A 22607-nucleotide genomic window follows, 5' to 3' on the forward strand; every position below is an offset into this window, starting at 1 on the left:
CCCCCGTGTGGACTGATACAACACACACGTGCATCTCTCGTCTCCCGTAGATTTCCGTCTTCTGCGTCAGCTCGAACTGTCTTTCTCCGTCTTCATTTTGTCCCGTACACTGAGGGAACTATATTATGATAGATCCATGCGCTTAGGCACGAGGTAATGTGGGACGAGCCGCACGCGGCTGCAGGTGAGCGATAAGTGCATTTTATGATTGACACATGACAGGACAGTCCACACCACCAGGAAATGAGACTCCATTCAACCTTTAATTTTATTTTTTCAAGTTTGTATTCTACTTTTAATTTTAACTTTTGAATTTTTTAATACATTGTTTTAGTTTTTATTTTATATTTTTTCATTCTAAATCTTTAATTTTTACTTTTGATTTTCCCCCTAAACATATTTTATTTCATTATTACTGTTATAATTATTGTTCGAATGATAATAATAATAGTTATTGTTATTATTATTTGTTTATTCTTTTGTTTGTTTCTGAAATACCACTGACTGTCACACTTTATTATTATTAAGTAATAACAATAATCACAAATTAAGATGATAGATGAACAACATGTTAAAGAAGGAGCTGAGTCCAAAGACAAAGCTCTGGATTCACCGGTCACTCACGTCCTGACCTCACCTCTGGTCATGACCTTTAATGACCCAAAGGACAAGATCACGGATACAAGCGGTCGAAATGAGTTTCCTCCGCCGGGTGCCTGGGCGCTCCCTTAAAGATAGGGGGAGGAGCTCAGTCTCACGAGGGGAGCTCGGAGTAGAGCCGCTGCTCCTCCAGCTGAGGTGGCTCGAGCATCTGTTCTGGAGCCTCATGGTCAAGCTTCACCTTAAAGGTGGTGTGGACGATTTTTTTCAGCAATTTTTTTTATCATATTTCCTTGTGGCGTGGATAAATCATTTGTCCTGCCACGTGTCAATCATAAAACGCACCTACCGCTCACCTGCAGCCGCGTCAGGCTCGTCCCCACGTTTCCGCGTGTCTAAGCGCATGGATCTATCATAATATAGTTCCCTCAGTGTACGGGGCAAAATGAAGACGGAGAAAGACAGTTCGAGCTGACGCAGAAGTGGACAGAAATCTACGGGAGACGAGAGATGTGATGCGCTCCGTTGCGCTAATAAACAAACGCACGTGTGTGTTGTATCAGTCCGCACGGGGGAGTGGCATGCGCACGGGGGAGTGGCATGTACACGGGGGAGGGGCATGCGCACGGGGGAGTGGCATGTGCACGGGGGAGTGGCATGCGCACGGGGGAGTGGCATGTGCACGGGGGAGTGGCATGCGCACGGGGGAGTGGCATGCGCACGGGGGAGTGGCATGTGCACGGGGGAGTGGCATGCGCACGGGGGAGTGGCATGTGCACTTCCACCTGAATTCTCAAATCGCCGAAAAATCGTCCATTGCGTCTTTAAAGTCCAGCTCATGGTCTAAAACTGCTTCACTCTGACGTCAGCACATTTCATCATTAATGACATTTTGTTTTTATACGTCCATTTAATTATATTATACTTTAGCACGATGTATATAATATAAAAGTACAGTTTAGCAGCTAAACTGTACTTTTTGTATTTGTATTTACCAAAATATATTAATGTCACGGCTCAATATTTCAGTGTTATTATTCAGTGTTTTGTGGTTTATCGCAAATAAAACATAAAACCATGAAAAATGTTTTTTCACTGACAATGGAAATAATTCTGCCTGTCAGCTGTAGGTCCCTGTCAGCTGTAGGTCCCTGTCAGCTGTAGGTCCCTGTCAGCTGTAGGCCCCTGTCAGCTGTAGGCCCCCGTCACCTGTTGGCCCCTGTCAGCTGCAGTACCAGTGGAGTGGCCACAGGGGGCGTCTGCCACATGCTGCAGCGAGACACGCCCTCTATATTATAATAGATCCATGACAGACACTGACACAAATACATAATAAACTTATATTACTGGCTAATTATCATATTCATAAATGTAAGTGGCCAAGAGACCCCAAAACTCTCTGAATACAACTTAGGTCTGATAAACTATTCACATTCACTACTTGGTAGCAAGAAAAAAAAGCAAGAAAAACATTCAATCTTTTCAATAAATTTAACCTAAATACTAAGTACGGAAAGCATTAGGGACAAAACAGGCGATTGTGTGATTGACAATAAATTACATCAAATAGTTGTGTTATTTTATTTTCCTTGTCTTTATCTTTTTAGTTTCATTCGATTCATGTTCGTCAATTGATTTATAATAATTAATATCTGATATTGTTTTTAAAATTGTATCCGGGGTCAGGCGCACACTGATGACGTCACACGCAGGCGCCGTGTTTACGCGCCTCTAAAGTCTGCGTGTGTGAAAGAGCTGCTTCTAAAAGAGGAAGAACGAGCCTTTCTTTATGTTCCAGAGTTCATTTGCACAGTCTTTAGAGCTCGGGACAGAACCACACAAACTTTACATTTGCAGCGAGACGTGCCAAACGTCCAGAGAGAAACATTAACACAAACAAGGTGAAAAAGGTGAAGAAAAGAGCCGAGGAACAAGCCGAGAAACTGCTGTCTCACTACAGGTAAATACATGTGTCACACTTGAGCTAAGTTTAGTGTTTAGCATCTTCAAATCTGCTCTGCTTTAACATGAGGCTGACAGAAAGTCCTCTGACATGTGACATACAATCTGTGGAGGCTTTTCTTCACCTGACCAGGCGTAAGTAATAATACAGAATACAAATGAATGAAGTTTCATGGCTGTGCCATAGAATGAACAGTGCATTTGACAAACAACATAAAACCCACTATTTACATTTAGTCCAGTGAAAAATACGCTCACGTGAATCCTGAGTGAAAAGTCCATAAGAAGCAACTGAGAGTTCATGTCACGTCCCAAAACATTTAACCAGAGAATTTACAAGTTCAGTGGACCCACGCTGAACACTGACCCACGCTGAACACTGACCCACGCTGAACACTGACCCACGCTGAACACTGACCCACGCTGAACACTGACCCACGCTGAACACTGACCCACGCTGAACACTGACCCACGCTGAACACGGACCCACGCTGAACACTGACCCACGCTGAACACTGACCCACGCTGAACACTGACCCACGCTGAACACTGACCCACGCTGAACACTGACCCACGCTGAACACTGACCCACGCTGAACACTGACCCACGCTGAACACTGACCCACGCTGAACACGGACCCACGCTGAACACGGACCCACGCTGAACACTGACCCACGCTGAACACTGACCCACGCTGAACACTGACCCACGCTGAACACTGACCCACGCTGAACACGGACTCACGCTGAACACTGACCCACGCTGAACACTGACCCACGCTGAACACTGACCCGCGCTGAACACGGACCCGCGCTGAACACGGACCCGCGCTGAACACTGACCCACGCTGAACACTGACCCACGCTGAACACTGACACGGACCCGCGCTGAACACGGACCCGCGCTGAACACTGACCCGCGCTGAACACTGACCCGCGCTGAACACTGACCCGCGCTGAACACGGACCCGCGCTGAACACGGACCCACGCTGAACACTGACCCACGCTGAACACTGACCCACGCTGAACACTGACCCGCGCTGAACACTGACCCGCGCTGAACACTGACCCGCGCTGAACACTGACCCGCGCTGAACACTGACCCGCGCTGAACACGGACCCGCGCTGAACACGGACCCGCGCTGAACACGGACCCGCGCTGAACACTGACCCACGCTGAACACTGACCCACGCTGAACACTGACCCACGCTGAACACTGACCCGCGCTGAACAGAACAGCAGAGGTTGTAGCATTTAGCTACATTTACATTTTCAAAAATTGTACATTTAACCCTGATTTAAAACCGTGACAAAACCAATATGAAAAACTCTTTGTGCTCGACCGGGACTCGAACTCACGACCATTAGAATCTAATCTCATGCTTTTGTGTTCAGTGTTTGTTGTCTGTGTTGCACCGTAACACCAAGTTCCTTCGTTTTTGAATTTTTGTTCATCGACAAATGGCAATAAACCCCTTTCTAATTCTGATGCTCGACCACCTGAGCCAGGCAAGCTTCATGAAATGTCCCCATTCTTGGAGTCTGGAGTAACAGTCTCTTACTTTATGACTGAGAAATGATTTGACCATTTTTGAGGAGCGTGACCCTCCGCTCTGCACAAATGACATGTTTCACCTTTAAAACATTGAAATATGAAAAGAACGACATGAACAAAGTGAAGCGGCTGCAGGAGTAGAACCCGGGCCCTGCAGGAGTAGAACCCGGGCCCTGCAGGAGTAGAACCCGGGCCCTGCAGGAGTAGAACCCGGGCCCTGCAGGAGTAGAACCCGGGCCCTGCAGGAGTAGAACCCGGGCCCTGCACTGACCCAAAGCTCGACAAGTCAAGCCAAACTTCAGACTCTTCTTTCGTATCGGCCGCAGCAAGCGCGTGATTGGCTGAAGTGACGCAGTCTGCGCATAACGTGCTGTAAACGTAAACCATGTGACCGGAAGTTACATTCAGTTGGATGGCGCCGGGGGGCCTGGCGTGCCCGGGGGGCCTGGCGTGCCCTCTGGCTCTTCAACTACTCATATAGTTTTGATTGTTTTTGGCTGTCATGACGACCATAGATCCGTGCTGGTGTAAGAACGTGATGAGTTCCTCTTGATCAGACTGAATATGGACTCCTACATTGATCACGGAGCGTCTGAGCGGCGAGCCTCCTTCCTGTTGCACTCTGGGAGTTGATTCTAAAATTGTATTTGTTTTTGAAGCTCTTCATGGACTGGCCCCGCCCCCTGTACATTTCGGACCTTATTGTTCCTCACACTCCTGCGCTCGCTGAGGTCTGAGGTCTGAGGTCACAGGTCTGAGGTCACAGGTCTGAGGTCACAGGTCTGAGGTCACAGGTCAGAGGTCACAGGTCACAGGTCACAGGTCTGAGGGCCACTTCCACCTTCTTGTCCCAAAAACGAGACTCAAAAGCCGAGACGACCGGGCCTTTTCTGTAGCTGCCCTAAACTTTAGAATGCTCTTCCTCCTCCACATGAAGACTCCTCCTCCTCCACATGAAGACTCTTCCTCCTCCACATGAAGACTCTTCCTCCTCCACATGAAGACTCTTCCTCCTCCACATGAAGACTCTTCCTCCTCCACATGAAGACTCTTCCTCCTCCACATGAAGACTCTTCCTCCTCCACATGAAGACTCTTCCTCCTCCACATGAAGACTCTTCCTCCTCCACATGAAGACTCTTCCTCCTCCACATAAAGACTCTTCCTCCTCCACATGAAGACTCTTCCTCCTCCACATGAAGACTTCCTCCTCCACATGAAGACTCCTCCTCCTCCACATGAAGACTCTTCCTCCTCCACATGAAGACTCTTCCTCCTCCACATGAAGACTCTTCCTCCTCCACATGAAGACTCCTCCTCCTCCACATGAAGACTCCTCCTCCTCCACATGAAGACTCTTCCTCCTCCACATAAAGACTCTTCCTCCTCCACATGAAGACTCTTCCTCCTCCACATAAAGACTCTTCCTCCTCCACATGAAGACTCTTCCTCCTCCACATGAAGACTCCTCCTCCTCCACATGAAGACTCCTCCTCCTCCACATGAAGACTCTTCCTCCTCCACATGAAGACTCTTCCTCCTCCACATGAAGACTCTTCCTCCTCCACATGAAGACTCTTCCTCCTCCACATAAAGACTCCTCCTCCTCCTCCACATGAAGACTCTTCCTCCTCCACATAAAGACTCCTCCTCCTCCTCCACATGAAGACTCTTCCTCCTCCACATGAAGACTCTTCCTCCTCCTCCACATGAAGACTCTTCCTCCTCCACATAAAGACTCCTCCTCCTCCTCCACATGAAGACTCTTCCTCCTCCACATAAAGACTCCTCCTCCTCCACATGAAGACTCTTCCTCCTCCACATGAAGACTCTTCCTCCTCCACATGAAGACTCTTCCTCCTCCACATGAAGACTCCTCCTCCTCCACATGAAGACTCCTCCTCCTCCACATGAAGACTCTTCCTCCTCCACATGAAGACTCTTCCTCCTCCACATGAAGACTCTTCCTCCTCCACATGAAGACTCCTCCTCCTCCACATAAAGACTCCTCCTCCTCCTCCACATGAAGACTCTTCCTCCTCCACATAAAGACTCCTCCTCCTCCACATGAAGACTCTTCCTCCTCCACATGAAGACTCTTCCTCCTCCACATGAAGACTCTTCCTCCTCCACATGAAGACTCTTCCTCCTCCACATAAAGACTCCTCCTCCTCCACATGAAGACTCTTCCTCCTCCACATAAAGACTCCTCCTCCTCCTCCACATGAAGACTCTTCCTCCTCCACATGAAGACTCCTCCTCCTCCACATGAAGACTCTTCCTCCTCCACATGAAGACTCCTCCTCCTCCACATGAAGACTCTTCCTCCTCCACATGAAGACTCCTCCTCCTCCACATGAAGACTCTTCCTCCTCCACATGAAGACTCTTCCTCCTCCACATGAAGACTCTTCCTCCTCCACATGAAGACTCTTCCTCCTCCACATGAAGACTCTTCCTCCTCCACATGAAGACTCTTCCTCCTCCACATAAAGACTCCTCCTCCTCCTCCACATGAAGACTCTTCCTCCTCCACATGAAGACTCCTCCTCCTCCACATGAAGACTCTTCCTCCTCCACATGAAGACTCCTCCTCCTCCACATGAAGACTCTTCCTCCTCCACATGAAGACTCCTCCTCCTCCACATGAAGACTCTTCCTCCTCCACATGAAGACTCTTCCTCCTCCACATGAAGACTCTTCCTCCTCCACATGAAGACTCTTCCTCCTCCACATAAAGACTGTGGTCCTCTGGATGTCTTTTTATTATTTGATATATTTTATGTTGTTTTTAATTACTTTTTTATTCTGTTTCTAATAGAGCTGGGTTGAAAAAAATTGATTTTCCGATTTTTAATCGATTCGCATATTAATGACCGATTATCGATTCGTACGTCCAAAGATCGATTTTTTTTGTTTTTTAAATTTGTTTAAAAAAAAAACTTTTTTTTTTTTTTACATTTTTTGGGAAAAACGCTCACACTTACATTTTTTACTTCCAGTTTCAGTTCTGGCAGTGTGTGAGCTTTAAAATAATGCTTTTGTAGCCACCGCTTTTGGGTGAATTCTTAATTATTTTCAAGCATCATAATAATGTCCTCACCTCCATGATGTCCTCACCTCCATGATGTCCTCACCTCCATGATGTCCTCACCTCCATGATGTCCTCACCTCCATGATGTCCTCACCTCAATGATGTCCTCACCTCAATGATGTCCTCACCTCCATGATGTCCTCACCTCAATGATGTCCTCACCTCCATGATGTCCTCACCTCCATGATGTCCTCACCTCAATGATGTCCTCACCTCAATGATGTCCTCACCTCCATGATGTCCTCACCTCCATGATGTCCTCACCTCAATGATGTCCTCACCTCCATGATGTCCTCACCTCAATGATGTCCTCACCTCAATGATGTCCTCACCTCAATGATGTCCTCACCTCCATGATGTCCTCACCTCCATGATGTCCTCGCCTCCATGATGTCCTCGCCTCCATGATGTCCTCGCCTCCATGATGTCCTCGCCTCCATGATGTCCTCGCCTCCATGATGTCCTCGCCTCAATGATGTCCTCACCTCCATGATGTCCTGGATTCTCTTTCTTGAAGGTAGCTTGACCCTTAACCTTTTCATCAGTCTTCCATCAGTAACTACCAATACTTGTAAGATTTGCTGTTTAATATTGATATAATACTAGTTTTAATATGTTGCTTCTCTACACAGTCATGAAGTGAAGGAAACGGTTCAAATACATTTTTCATTTTTAATAGCATTAACCCCCGGATCGAATCAAAATCGCTTTGAATCGGATGGAATCTGAGAAAATCTGAAAAAATCTATTTTGAAACGTAAAAATCGGAATCGAATCGAGTCTTGAAATTTGAATCGAAACCCAGCTCTAGTTTCTACGTATTTATTTATTTTTGATTGTATTTATGTTTTCTTTCTTTCTTTTGGAACATATTTGACTTGTGCTTATTTGTACGCTGCAGCACTTTGGAGACTTTGTGTTGGTTAAATGTGATTTACAAATAAAGTTGGATTTGAAAACTCTTCTTGGAGTGAGTGGATTCTCTTTAAAAGTGGCTCTGAACTGGACCTGATTCCAAACGTCATTGAACCAAGTCTTCTCCATTTCGACTTCACTCAATGTCCAAATCTATGGAATCGTTTCCAAAACAAAATCAATCTAAACTCGGCAACTTCAAACTATTGTAAATTAAGTTGTTGTAGTTCCTCATTCGTCCAGGAGAGGCCAATGTAGAAAAAGTTCAGTTGTTTCATCTGGACTCGGTTTTAGAAAAAACAAGATGTTTCGACTTTTCCAAACTCCGATATTTATTCTGTTCTAGAAAAACTTACACCTCTTTGTTTTCTATCAAGCTCGCCTCTTGTTTACTCTCAGTCCTTTAATGGGCTATTAGTCTCCCTTATGTCCCTGCCTCACTCTCTTTCTCTTTCCTGAGGACCTGATTAACATCCGAATGCCCTGGGCGTCGACCTCTCCAAATTCAATTATAAACAAAAGGAAGGTTAACCCTCCATTCCTGTTTAAAGAAGGACTTTCTTTATTAACAAAAATAAGCCTCTTGAACTCCTCAAACCATCTTTTCTCCTGCTCAGAATCTCCTCACTGTCTTTGATCGAGTGCTTTGTGTCTTTAAGATGAAGATGCACGGCGCTCTGTGGTCCTGAACTCCAGTGTCTTCTGTGCTGAAAAAGCCTCTTGTGCAGTGGCTCTTTAGTCTCACTATGTGGCGCTCTTTACACTTCTTCACTGCATTGGACAGAATAAACTACATTGCTCTGTTTTTGTGTCGGCATCTTGTCTTTAGGGTGAAACAATTTGTGTCTTAAAGTGTTTCCTGCTTTTCAAATAAACAGGAAATTCATGTTGTCTAAAGATTCTTTGCAATTTTTCAGACAGTCCTGAGACATAAAGGATAGAAACACTCTTCCCTCTCTGTTCTGGTTCCCTTTTGTCCCTGTTGTCCTGCTTTTTGGATCTCTTCACTCTGTTAAGAGCCCAAGCTGGGTATCCACAGACTGAGAGGGCATTCTGGACATGTTTTTCCTCTTTCCTCTTGCCCTCTGAGCTGGTGGGCACTTCCTCTTGCCCTCTGAGCTGGTGGGCACTTCCTCTTGCCCTCTGAGCTGGTGGGCACTTCCTCTTGCCCTCTGAGCTGGTGGGCACTTCCTCTTTCCCTCTGAGCTGGTGGGCACTTCCTCTTGCCCTTTGAGCTGGTGGGCACTTCCTCTTGCCCTTTGAGCTGGTGGTCACTTCCTCTTGCCCTCTGAGCTGGTGGGCACTTCCTCTTGCCCTCTGAGCTGGTGGGCACGTCCTCTTGCCCTTTGAGCTGGTGGGCACTTCCTCTTGCCCTCTGAGCTGGTGGGCACTTCCTCTTGCCCTCTGAGCTGGTGGGCACTTCCTCTTGCCCTCTGAGCTGGTGGGCACTTCCTCTTGCCCTTTGAGCTGGTGGGCACTTCCTCTTGCCCTCTGAGCTGGTGGGCACTTCCTCTTGCCCTTTGAGCTGGTGGGCACTTCCTCTTGCCCTTTGAGCTGGTGGGCACTTCCTCTTGCCCTCTGAGCTGGTGGGCACTTCCTCTTGCCCTTTGAGCTGGTGGGCACTTCCTCTTGCCCTCTGAGCTGGTGGGCACTTCCTCTTGCCCTTTGAGCTGGTGGGCACTTCCTCTTGCCCTCTGAGCTGGTGGGCACTTCCTCTTGCCCTTTGAGCTGGTGGGCACTTCCTCTTGCCCTCTGAGCTGGTGGGCACTTCCTCTTGCCCTTTGAGCTGGTGGGCACTTCCTCTTGCCCTTTGAGCTGGTGGGAACTTCCTCTTGCCCTCTGAGCTGGTGGGTATTTCCTCTTGCCCTCTGAGCTGGTGGGCACGTCCTCTTGCCCTCTGAGCTGGTGGGCACTTCCTCTTGCCCTCTGAGCTGGTGGGCACTTCCTCTTGCCCTCTGAGCTGGTGGGCACTTCCTCTTGCCCTTTGAGCTGGTGGGCACTTCCTCTTGCCCTCTGAGCTGGTGGGTATTTCCTCTTGCCCTCTGAGCTGGTGGGCACTTCCTCTTGCCCTCTGAGCTGGTGGGCACTTCCTCTAGGGCTCTGTGTTGTAATGTCCTGATCACCTCCAGGTGGTGCTGTAGTGGGTGATTAGAGCCAAAGAGCAGGTACTGATCCGTGTGTGTAGATTCACTTTATACTTGTTCTTTCCCTCTGTATCTACCTGCGTTGCAACAATGAAATTTCCCCATGTGTGGACAATAAAGGATTATCTTATCTTATCTTATCTTACTTCTATTTGGAGCTTTCCATCCTCTCCTCTGATAGTGGAACAATCAAGAAAGGCCAAGCAGTTCTCCTTAGAGTTTTCTCTTGTAAACCTGATGTTCATGTCCACAGCGTTGATGTGCTCTGAGAAGGCTTCAGCTCTTGTTTCTTGATCGTTACAAATGTATCATTAACGTAGTGATACCACAGTTTTGGGGCAATGCCTGAAAAGGAGGCCAGTGCCTTCTTCTCAAAGTGCTCCATGTACAGGTTGGTCACTATGGAGAGTCTGTAAAATTGTCCCCGGAATTGAAAGTAAGTGGTATTCAGACAGATTTCCAACAGTTTGCAGATGTGTCAGTTTGGTCCTTTCCTGTAGGCGGTGTCTTCCTGCAGTCTGGTCCTCATCGCTGCTACTGCATCAGAGGTTGGGATGCAGGTGAAAAGGGACATGACATCATGTTGAAACAAACAACTTTTTCTTCTACTTTTTTCTTCTATCCGGGGCTTACCACAGAAAGAATAAATATCTGAGTTCCCGGTCTAAATTCGTAAATTGACAATGAATCTTGGATGAGAGTCGAAACGTCTTGTTTTTTCTAAAACGGAGTCCAAATGAAACAACTGAACCTTTTTGTAAATTAATTAATTATTTCATATTGATATTCCCTGTGTTGACCCCTTCTTTTTGTTTTCAACAGATCTAAAAAAAAGTCCACATAATGGGATTCACCTGTGACCAGTGTGGAAAGATATGGCCCTCTGCTTTCAGACTCAAACGACACTACAGAACTCACACAGGAGAAAGACCATACAAGTGTGACCAGTGTGAGAAACGTTTTTCAACATCAGAAAGTCTCAAAGGTCACACCAGAGTCCACACTGGAGAAAGGCCATTCATCTGTGATGTTTGTGAGAAGACATTTACACAGTTAGGCCACTTAGTGTCACATATGAGGATCCACACTGGAGAGAAACAATATGAATGTGACCAGTGTGGGAAAGAATTTTCACTGTCGGGTTCGCTTAAAGTTCATATGAGAGTCCACACTGGAGAGAAACCATACGAGTGTGAACTGTGTGGGAAAAGTTTTTCTTTGGCAAGAGGTCTCAAAGATCACACCAGATTACACACTGGAGAGGGGCCATACGAGTGTGAACTGTGTAGGTCAAGTTTTTCTACAGCAGGAAGTCTCCAAGTCCACCTCAGAGTCCACACTGGAGAGAAACCATTCGAATGTGACCAGTGTGGGAAAGGATTTATACACTCAGGTTCTCTTAAAGTTCATATGAGAGTCCACACTGGAGAGAAACCATACGAGTGTGAACTGTGTGGGACAAGTTTTTCTACAGCAGGAAGTCTCAAAGTCCACCTCAGAGTCCACACTGGAGAGAAACCATTTGAATGTGACCAGTGTGGGAAAGGATTTATGCAGTCAAGTGACCTTAAAATTCATACAAGGATCCACACTGGAGAGAAACCCTACAATTGTGAACTGTGTGGGAAAAGTTTCTCAGCAGCAGGAAAGCTCAAAGGCCACATCAGAGTCCACACTGGAGAGAAACCATTTGAATGTGACCATTGTGGGAAAAGATTTATACGGTCAGGTCACCTTAAAGTTCATATGAGAGTCCACACTGGAGAGAAACCATACGAGTGTGAACTGTGTGGGAAACGTTTCTCAGCAGCAGCAAAGCTCAAACTCCACTCCAGAGTCCACACTGGAAAGAAACCATTTGAATGTGACTAGTTTGGGAAAGGATTTTCACAGTCAGGTTACCTTAATGTTCATATGAGAGAAACCATAGTGTGACCAGTGTGGGAACAGTTTTTCAACAGTAGGTATTCTCAACAGACACACCAGAGTTGAACCCTGCAGCCCATACAACGGTGTGGTTAATTAATAGATTTTTACTGGCTAACGGCCTCCTGGGGGCGCTCTATTAGAAAGTGCAAGCGTTGGACACACAGTAGAAGAAGACGTCAGTGGAAGCACTGATCAGGGGACTGGTCAGACGCTTTCTCTCTTTTAAACTTCAGAAAGCTGTGTTTTATCACTATCCGACTCACTGAGAAATGAGTCCAATGAGGAAGTGAATCTAGACTCAGCTAAACGCTGAGACTAGGCTAGACTTCTAAGGTCCAAGATGATCCTCTTCTCTCCCTGGAGCCAAAAACACTTCCCACACAGACTGACCAACAGTTTTGATCTAAATGGCAACACCCTGTGCAGAGGGTGCACATGACCCTGAACCATGAATCAGTCATACAATGTGTACAAACAGGATGAGTCCTGTCTGGTTCTAACTGGTTTCAGCTGATGAAGGAGCAGGTGTGATGATAGTCAAGTGTGTGAGCGTGCTCAGCGAAGCAGAGAACAAAAACAATTCCATATCTAGAAACAGCTTTTATATTAGACTAAGACTGGGAAAGTATTGAGTTGAGACTTGGTTTCACTCTAAAGCGAATCCAAATAAATAATATTCAACGCTGCCAACATGGAAACTGAAACAGTTCTTTAGGGTAATAATGATGGTAGAAAAAGATTCAGTTGTTTCATCTGGACTTGGTTTTTAGGATAAAACAAAACGTTTCGACTCATCCAAGAGTCATTGTCAATCTACAAATCGAGTCAGGAAAGTCCGATATTTATCCTCCTCTGAGTAGGCCCTGCCCACCGGGTGGGACCTCCTTATAAAGGGTGTTTTTTATTTCACTTGAAACTAACCTCTTGAAAGGGTCTGTTTGTGTCATGTATAATGATGAATTATTATATCGATCTATAAATATACATTATCATGTTGTAAAAGTCTGATATTTAAGAGAAATATAACAAGTGTTAAAATTAAAAGTCCGATTTAATTGACAACAAATTAAATTGGCTCATTTAGAGGTGTAATGTCGTCCTCATCATATTCTGTGTTTTTGGTTTGGGTATTTTTGTTATTAATTTACATCATATCATTTGTTCAATATGCAGATTTCTTGCCATTGTTTTCTGTGTGATTTTTATCAAATGAAGAAATATAAAACATAATCATTGATTCTGTTACATAATGGAGTGAAGCAGTATTTACTTGTATTCAGTTCCTTTTGTGTTGTTTTTGTTTCATGTAAATCTTTAATAAATGCAAAACACATTTGTTTATTAATGTATTTAATAAGAATAATGAACCTGAATGAACTTGTTGAATAAATGTAAATCTGATTATAGCTACAAATGTAATTTGATCTGCAATCCTAAGAAAGATATAAAACAATACAACAAACAAATATAAGATGAAAACAACACAAGGAAATGATCACGCGTCTGGTTTGATTTTAGCCACAGTTTGAGTTTTAAAGCTACAATGTGGAACTCCCTTATTAAGAGGAGTTTATTATTATTTTATTAGAATCATAAACAGTTTATTGCCATTGTCAAAGAACAGAATTCACAAACATAAGAACTTGTTTTGATGTTGTATAAAACAAACGATGATAAAACAAAGTCAAATAGAACGTACTGAATATATCAGTATTTAACAAGACGTTGTTTCCATGGTTACACAGTCTTCTGGTGAAAAGGACTTCAGGAAACTGCACCGTTCGGCTCCATCGTTTGAGACAAACAGAACATGTCACAGCTTTAGATGATACAAGTCATAGAATAAACCACTTCAAATGTTTGTCCTGAAGCTGCTTTACAGACACTTTTCTACAAGAACTGATTCTACACACGCTTTACTTTGATTCCATCATCGTGGAATATGTTGTTGACAGATTTACCTCAACGTAAAATAGGTCAATTCAAACTTTATGATGTCACTGTTTTGTCCAAAAGAGTCAAAAGAATGTTTGGCTGTTTGTAAATCGTCTCAAATCCCAAATGTCAAATCGTCTCCGTGTGATTCCCTCCTGCCGGAGCCAGAGTCGGGACATTTGACTGAAATCATTTTATGACACTTTTAAGTCTAAGGAGTGAGACCTCTGTCACTGTGTGGTCATAATGGATCTATTCAAACATCACCTTAAAGTCCAGCTCATGGTCCAGTTGTTTTGAACCTTTTTGGAGGTTAACCAGTTTCATATGAGCATTCACAAAACATTCTTAATTGGAAAAATAATATATTATTTTTTTCAAATTCTGTGGCCCCGCCCCCCATGCATGAACCTGGCACAAGATAATGAATCCAAGATAAACACATTTTAAAGAAAGATTGCTTGATGTTATCATAGTCATATGTGTGTGTCAGGTTCATGCATGAGGGGCGGGGCCACAGAACTCAAAACATATATTTTACTGGTACAAAATGAACCGTGCATCAACATCACTGTGTTTTTCACACAAAAACAAAAACATAATGAATATTAACTGCAAATCAGTGACTTCTGCAGTTTCCAGGCTGGAGCTAAGACTTAGGCAAAAAAGGAGAGATTTGATAAAAGATAGACTCGGGCAATTTCCCGGGTCCTTTTGGCCCTTTTGGGGCCAGACTGGTTCAGTCTAAAATATTAAGAAAGAAATCACAAGACGTATCATCACAACAGTCACAAGTCGACAACTGAAATGAGTCATATGAGTCTGATGTATGTTTTGACCTCCGCTGAACCCTGGGGTCCCATCAAACCCTGGTTAAGAACCTCTGCATTACATCATTAGCCCCACATCAAATAGTTGTGTTATTTTATTTTCCTTGTCTTTATCTTTTTAGTTTCATTCGATTCATGTTCGTCAATTGATTTATAATAATTTATATCTGATATTGTTTTTAAAATTGTATCCGGGGTCAGGCGCACACTGATGACGTCACACGCAGGCGCCGTGTTTACGCGCCTCTAAAGTCTGCGTGTGTGAAAGAGCTGCTTCTAAAAGAGGAAGAACGAGCCTTTCTTTATGTTCCAGAGTTCATTTGCACAGTCTTTAGAGCTCGGGACAGAACCACACAAACTTTACATTTGCAGCGAGACGTGCCAAACGTCCAGAGAGAAACATTAACACAAACAAGGTGAAAAAGGTGAAGAAAAGAGCCGAGGAACAAGCCGAGAAACTGCTGTCTCACTACAGGTAAATACATGTGTCACACTTGAGCTAAGTTTAGTGTTTAGCATCTTCAAATCTGCTCTGCTTTAACATGAGGCTGACAGAAAGTCCTCTGACATGTGACATACAATCTGTGGAGGCTTTTCTCCTGACTGACAGTAGGACGTGTCCTTGTTAGAATGTGGTGCTACAGCTGTTAGTCACGTGTGTTTATTAGAAGGGCGTGGCTTTCACATATTCATGTGCATAACTGCTGTAAATAAGAGTATTTACTTTACCACTTTTAGTATTAATTCTCTCTTTTCCTTATGAAGAATATGAGAGATTCTGTCACAGGAGTTTTGTTTATGAGAGTTTTTCTATTAAGAGTGTTTTTTAAAGCTTCCTTTAAGTTTTCTGTTCTTCTCTTCTGTACCTACTTTGTGTTGCAACAATAGAATTTAATGATAACATGAGCCTTTATTTGTCCCACGATGTGGAAATTTTAGTGTTGCAACACAAAGTAGGTACTGAAGAAAAGAACAGATAACTTATAGGCAAGCTGAGAAATAGATTTTCAAAGTTAGGGGCCTGGGGGCCCTAACTTTTCAAAGTTAGCAATTTCAGGGTCCCTGTGTCCAGGGTTGTTTTAAACCTGGTTATTAGCACGTAAAACAATTTAAAGTACTTTTATCTGTTATTTGATATGAAGAGCACAAATACTGAATCATATAAACCAGAGATCATGATCTTTAAAAGTGTTTAATTCAATATAATAATGTTTCTTATAAAATAAATACTGTTTACAGCATTTGACACAAGGAGATCTTGTGGAATATATAAAATCACGTCCTTCAAAATAAATTACTAACATATAAACATTGCCCTGAAAATTAGACCAGAATATGGACAAATTACTAGTTAAATCTTGATTTTTTTCGAGGACGGGCAGGGTGGGCCCCCTCCTATTTCAAACCACGGGCCCGCCGGAGATTCAACTGCTTGCGGGCCCCGGGCCCCCTTCTATTTCGCAGCCTGGTAAGAAGCTTTAACAAACACTCTTATTTACAGCTGTTATATGGAAGAGAATATCGCACCAAACGCATTGCACATGACAGTATTGCACATGGGTATGTCAGTATTGCACATGGGTATGTCAGTATTGCACATGGGTATGACAGTATTGCACATGGGTATGTCAGTATTGCACATGGGTATGTCAGTATTGCACATGGGTATGTCAGTATTGCACATGGGTATGTCAGTATTGCACATGGGTATGATAGTATTGCACACGGGTATGTCAGTATTGCACATGGGTATGATAGTATTGCACATGGGTATGACAGTATTGCACATGGGTATGTCAGTATTGCACATGGGTTATCAGTATTGCACATGACAGTATTGCACATGGGTTATCAGTATTGCACATGACAGTATTGCACATGGGTATGACAGTATTGCACATGGGTATGTCAGTATTGCACATGGGTATGATAGTATTGCACATGGGTATGACAGTATTGCACACGGGTATGACAGTATTGCACATGGGTATGACAGTATTGCACACGGGTATGACAGTATTGCACACGGGTATGTCAGTATTGCACATGGGTATGATAGTATTGCACATGGGTATGACAGTATTGCACATGGGTATGTCAGTATTGCACATGGGTATGACAGTATTGCACATGGGTATGTCAGTATTGCACATGGGTATGATAGTATTGCACATGGGTATGACAGTATTGCACATGGGTATGTCAGTATTGCACATGGGTTATCAGTATTGCACATGACAGTATTGCACATGGGTTATCAGTATTGCACATGACAGTATTGCACATGGGTATGTCAGTATTGCACATGGGTATGTCACTTCCGATTTCCATCCCAAACAGACGAGTGGAATAAAACAATCTCAATATTTATGTGGCAAGGAAAGAAACCTAAAATCCAATTTAAGACTCTACAATTATCAAAGAAAAAGGAGGCGGGGTTTAGCTTGTCTGACTTTATTTGAGGTCAAATCAGAGTAAGACCAATCAGTATAAGACCAAAGCTCAATGGTCCTATACTGAGAGTCATGTGGTGCCGGGGGTTCCTGTACAGGTCTTATACTGAGAGTCATGTGGTGCCTGAGGTTCCTGTACAGGTCTTATACTGAGAGTCATGTGGTGCCGGGGGTTCCTGTACAAGTCTTATACTGAGAGTCATGTGGTGCCTGAGGTTCCTGTACAGGTCTTATACTGAGAGTCATGTGGTGCCTGAGGTTCCTGTACAGGTCTTATACTGAGAGTCATGTGGTGCCGGGGGTTCCTGTACAGGTCTTATACTGAGAGTCATGTGGTGCCTGAGGTTCCTGTACAGGTCTTATACTGAGAGTCATGTGGTGCCTGAGGTTCCTGTACAGGTCTTATACTGAGAGTAATGTGGTGCCGGGGGTTCCTGTACAGGTCTTATACTGAGAGTCATGTGGTGCCGGAGGTTCCTGTACAGGTCTTATACTGAGAGTCATGTGGTGCCGGGGGTTCCTGTACAGGTCTTATACTGAGAGTCATGTGGTGCCGGGGGTTCCTGTACAGGTCTTATACTGAGAGTCATGTGGTGCCGGGGGTTCCTGTACAGGTCTTACTGCAGATGACGGACGCTTGAGTCATGAGGAGGAGGTGAAGAATCCCTGGGTCAAATCAGTTCTTACAACATGGAGGGAGCTGATCAGAACATACAAACTAAACAAAGATGTTACAATCTTAAACTGGGAAAGTTTTATGACCAAAGGTTTTGTTCCAAATGGATTACAAAGAAAAAGCAGGGCCCATTATTCATTGTAAATGCTGTTGGAGAAACAGCGCCATCAAGAGGCAAACCACCACCATGTGTTCTGGGACTGTCCTGTTGCTCACGAATATGTGACTGAAGTTAACAAAGCTCTGCAGACTATTTTTGACATTACCTTCTCTCTGTTTTAGAACTATGTACTTGGGCCCGTGGACACAATCAATCAATTTCTCTCAGATGCGATACATTCGTCAGAAAAAGTGTTTCAAATTCGCAGCTTTTGCGATACAAATTTTTTTGTTCAATTGTATAAACAAAGCTGGACATTTTACCCCGGGAGAGCGGGCGGAGCCGCCGGGAGAGAGCGGGCGGAGCCGCCGGGAGAGAGCGGGCGGAGCCGCCGGCGCTAAGGGGTCAAACTCACTCATGTCCTGGACAAAACCAAGACGTGTTGTGTGTAAGAGAAGTCATTCTGATGCAAACAGCTCATCGTCATGACGACTCTGGTGGTGATATGTAACTTGTGAGTGTAAACAATTAATATGTAAATGAGACTCCTGCAAATGGTTTGATGATGATGAGGAAGAAAGTTGTGAATAAGGCCGTCTGACTTGGTGTTCATTCATTTGTTCAACAGTTTTCTGTTTTATTTTTAAGTGTTTAAAAGTCAATTTGTTAAGAGTTTGTTTTGTAAAATAGAATACTTACAAATACATTTGAAATAAATAATCTTCTCTAATCTTAATCATCAATGGAAAATATTGATTGTTAGTCATATTTGTGTTTTGCTGTACAAAATGTATAAAATGTATTGTATTGTTAAGCAGCTGCTGTGGCTTTAGTGGGAACATACGGCAGGAACAAAGGGCATCACAAAAAATGGAAGGGGCTGATTTATAACGGACAAACAGGAAATGGAAAGTATCATATTCAGACTCAATTTAGAACTTGAGTCCAGTGCTCTCTGGTCATGTTCTATTTTGTGTTTTAAATACTAAATAAAAACAAGGAAATGGATGACACAAACTTCACCAACGATCAAGGACTGGACTGAGCGATAGTAATAGACATTAGACAAATGATATTCAGACTTCATTGTAAAATATACATATTTGGTAGACTTTGTACTAAATGGGACTTGTATGTGTGGTGGTAATTACCACATGGTGGTAATGTTATTTATTAATATTCATATTTTTGCTCTCTGGTTGTGTTCTTTGTTTTGTGTCAGTTTATATTTCAAACATTGAAATAAAACATTATTATTATTATTATATTAATATCACCTGTGTTGACCGCTTCTTTTTGTGTTTTTGACAGGTCAAAAAAGTCCAACAGAATGGGATTCACCTGTGACCAGTGTGGAAAGATATGGCCCTCTACTTTCAGTCTCAAACGACACTACAGAACTCACACAGGAGAAAGACCATACAAGTGTGACCAGTGTGAGAAAAGGTTTTCTTTAGCAGGTAATCTCAAAGTCCACACCAGAGTCCACACTGGAGGAAAGTCATTCAGCTGTGATTTTTGTGAGAAGACATTTTCACAGTTAGGCACTTTAGTCAAACATATAAGAGTTCATACAGGAGAGAAACCATTTAAATGTGACCAGTGTGGGACAAGATTTACGCAGTCCAGTACCCTTAAAGTTCATATGAGAGTCCACACTGGAGAGAAACCATACGAGTGTGACCAGTGTGGGAACCGTTTTTCTAAAGCAGGACAACTCAAAGACCACATCAGAGTCCACACAGGAGAGAAACCATTTGAATGTGACCAGTGTGGGAAAGAATTTACACATTCAAGTGCCCTTAAAAATCATAAGAGAATTCACACTGGACAAAGGCCATATAAATGTGACCAGTGTGGGAAGGAGTTTTCTCAGTCTTCCTCCTTCAAACGTCATTTGAGAATCCACTCTGGGGAAAAACCATACACATGTGAACATTGCAGTAAAACTTTTAGAGATTCAACAACCCTCAGGGAGCACCATCGGACCCACAACAAGGAGAAGCTGTTTGTGTGTGAAAAGTGTGGGAAGGCTTTTGTATTTAGATCCAGCCATCGCAAACATAATAAAATCTGCTGTTATGAAGAGAAAAGCAGCAGCTCTGACCAGTGTGGGACGTCTTTCTGAAAACCTGCTCATCTGAAGGTGCATTGTCTTGAACTGACCAATGTGGGATGTCTTTCTGAAAACCTGCTCATCTGAAGGTGTATTGTCTTGAACTAAAGGAGACAGAGCTGCTGAGGCTGGATCATGTGAACCCAAAGTCAGACTCAAAAAGCTGGAGATCAGGCTTCAGAGAGTCCAGACTGAGAAGTGACCAGTGTGGATCCAGAGGATTCAGTGAGTCCAGACTGGGAAGTGAAGACCAGTGTGGATCCAGAGGCTTCAGAGTCCAGACTGAGAAGTGAAGACCAGTGTGGATCCAGAGGCTTCAGAGGGTCCAGACTGAGAAGTGCCCAGTGTGGATTCAGAGGGTCCAGACTGAGAAGTGAAGACCAGTGTGGATCCAGAGGCCTCGGAGGGTCCAGACTGAGAAGTGACCAGTGTGGATCCAGAGGCTTCAGAGGGTCCAGACTGAGAAGTGAAGACCAGTGTGGATCCAGCACACTACTGTGACCACTCAAACTGCAGAAAAGTGTTTGAATGTGGGACGTTTAAGATCATAGATAATAACTGCATTGACACAGTATGATCAGTTTATCAGTCGTAAATCCCCAGGAAGTAGGAGGAGAAGGAGTAGTTCTCAGTTTGGTGACAACCAAAGGGAATCCAAATAAATAATCTATACTCAACGCTGATTTGATGCCAAAATGGTTTAGTCACTTTACTCCGGAAGTTTCCATGCTTAAATCCAAGTCAAGGGATCAAAACTTAAACGGAATGGTTTACCCAGACTCTTCGTTTTTTCCAGATTCTCCCAATCTCCTTCCTCAATCGTCTATTCGATGAGTGGAATAAAACAAACTAAAATATGTACTAAACTTTCAAAGGGAATGATATCCAAACTGCATGTATTTTAATGCATTACAAATTTGGACTGCCCCTTTACTAATTACATACAAAATAGGAAAGAGGGGATTAATTTGCTTCTGACTGACGAAGAATGGGAAAGTGTAAATACCTTTTAAAGAAGAAACACAAAGATTTGAAGTGTATCCCATTTTTTCATAACTTCATGTCAAACTGCACATTACATTTCAAAATGGACTTCGTGTTTTGTTCCGTGTTCCTTTTGTGTTGTTTTGTATATTAGAAAATAAAACCCCTCAGAGTTCAGTTGTTCCTTCCATTGTCCTTTTCTGTGTCTTTCTCAGTTGGACGTTAGCTGCCCGGTCGCTAACGTTTAGCTACTGCCCAAAACTGATGAACTGTACATGCATCACTACTTAACATTAACTTAATGTACACTAATCGTGGCTAATTACATTTATTTGAATTTTTTTTTGCAATTTACTCCTGATATCAGACCCATCCTCCTCTGATAAGGGCTGATGAATACATCTTAGCCGTCACAACAGCTGATCCTGGGGTGTTCCTTCATATTTAGAGGATAATAGAGAAGTGAGAACACAAGAACATCCTCGTGTTCTCGACAAGGACGTTCTTGCTGAGAACATGAAAAGTGCCGACTTGGAGTGAACACAGAGAAAGTACCTACCTCCGGAGCGACTTAGATGTGATATTATTTATTATTTTCACACTGACGACCACAAGAGGGCGCTCTAGGCTCTAAGCGACGCAGAAGAACTTCTGCACTTCCTCTGGAGTTTGTGAACTTGTTTAGAAGTGACACAGAGGAAGAAGAATTACATGGATTTAGTGATTTCGGGTAAAACTGATGCTTTGCTAAACTTGTTAGCTTGTTAGCATGTTCTTTATGCTATAGTTATCTGAATAACTGTTCATATGTTACCTTAACATACCAGACACTTACCACAGTTCTGTCTGTGCCTCATGTAGCTGAAGGTGTTAGCGTTAGCATACGTCATGTAGCTGAAGGTGTTAGCGTTAGCATACGTCGTGTAGCTGAAGGTGTTAGTGTTAGCATACGTCATGTAGCTGAAGGTGTTAGCATTAGCATACGTCATGTAGCTGAAGGTGTTAGCATTAGCATACATCATGTAGCTGAAGGTGTTAGCGTTAGCATACGTCATGTAGCTGAAGGTGTTAGCATTAGCATACGTCATGTAGCTGAAGGTGTTAGCGTTAGCATACGTCATGTAGCTGAAGGTGTTAGCATTAGCATACATCATGTAGCTGAAGGTGTTAGCGTTAGCATACGTCATGTAGCTGAAGGTGTTAGCATTAGCATACGTACACCTATTCACCATGTTCTCTCATCTGTTATTATTCTAAACTGCATTTCAAGAGGAAATGTCTGTTCTTGGTCTTGGATTTTATCAAATACATTTC

The 22607-nt window shown here is 43.6% G+C and overlaps 1 protein-coding gene across 1 annotated transcript; it reads left to right on the plus strand.

Annotated features, from left to right (window-relative positions):
• Positions 1-11102: 11102 nt before the first annotated feature.
• Positions 11103-21470, plus strand: LOC140355734 (uncharacterized). The gene is made up of 3 exons (XM_072440422.1): positions 11103-12132; positions 19535-20325; positions 20385-21470. Exons 1-2 carry the CDS (start codon positions 11114-11116, stop codon positions 20319-20321), a joined length of 1806 nt encoding a protein of 601 aa, XP_072296523.1. The 5' UTR covers positions 11103-11113; the 3' UTR covers positions 20322-20325; positions 20385-21470.
• Positions 21471-22607: the final 1137 nt, after the last annotated feature.

The sequence above is a fragment of the Eucyclogobius newberryi genome, unplaced genomic scaffold (assembly GCF_026437365.1).
Source record: "Eucyclogobius newberryi isolate DKJ021-1_F unplaced genomic scaffold, fEucNew1.0.hap1 SCAF_1, whole genome shotgun sequence".
In the NCBI taxonomy this organism is placed as follows: Eukaryota; Metazoa; Chordata; class Actinopteri; order Gobiiformes; family Gobiidae; genus Eucyclogobius; species Eucyclogobius newberryi.

Excerpts from the sequence above, each read along its gene's own strand:
- LOC140355734 (XM_072440422.1), top strand. The coding sequence starts at position 11,114 with ATGGGATTCACCTGTGACCAGTGTGGAAAGATATGGCCCTCTGCTTTC. Across the intron at positions 12,133-19,534 it reads ACTGGAAAGAAACCATTTGA|CTGTGACCAGTGTGGAAAGA; the intron begins ATGTGACTAGTT and ends AATGGGATTCAC.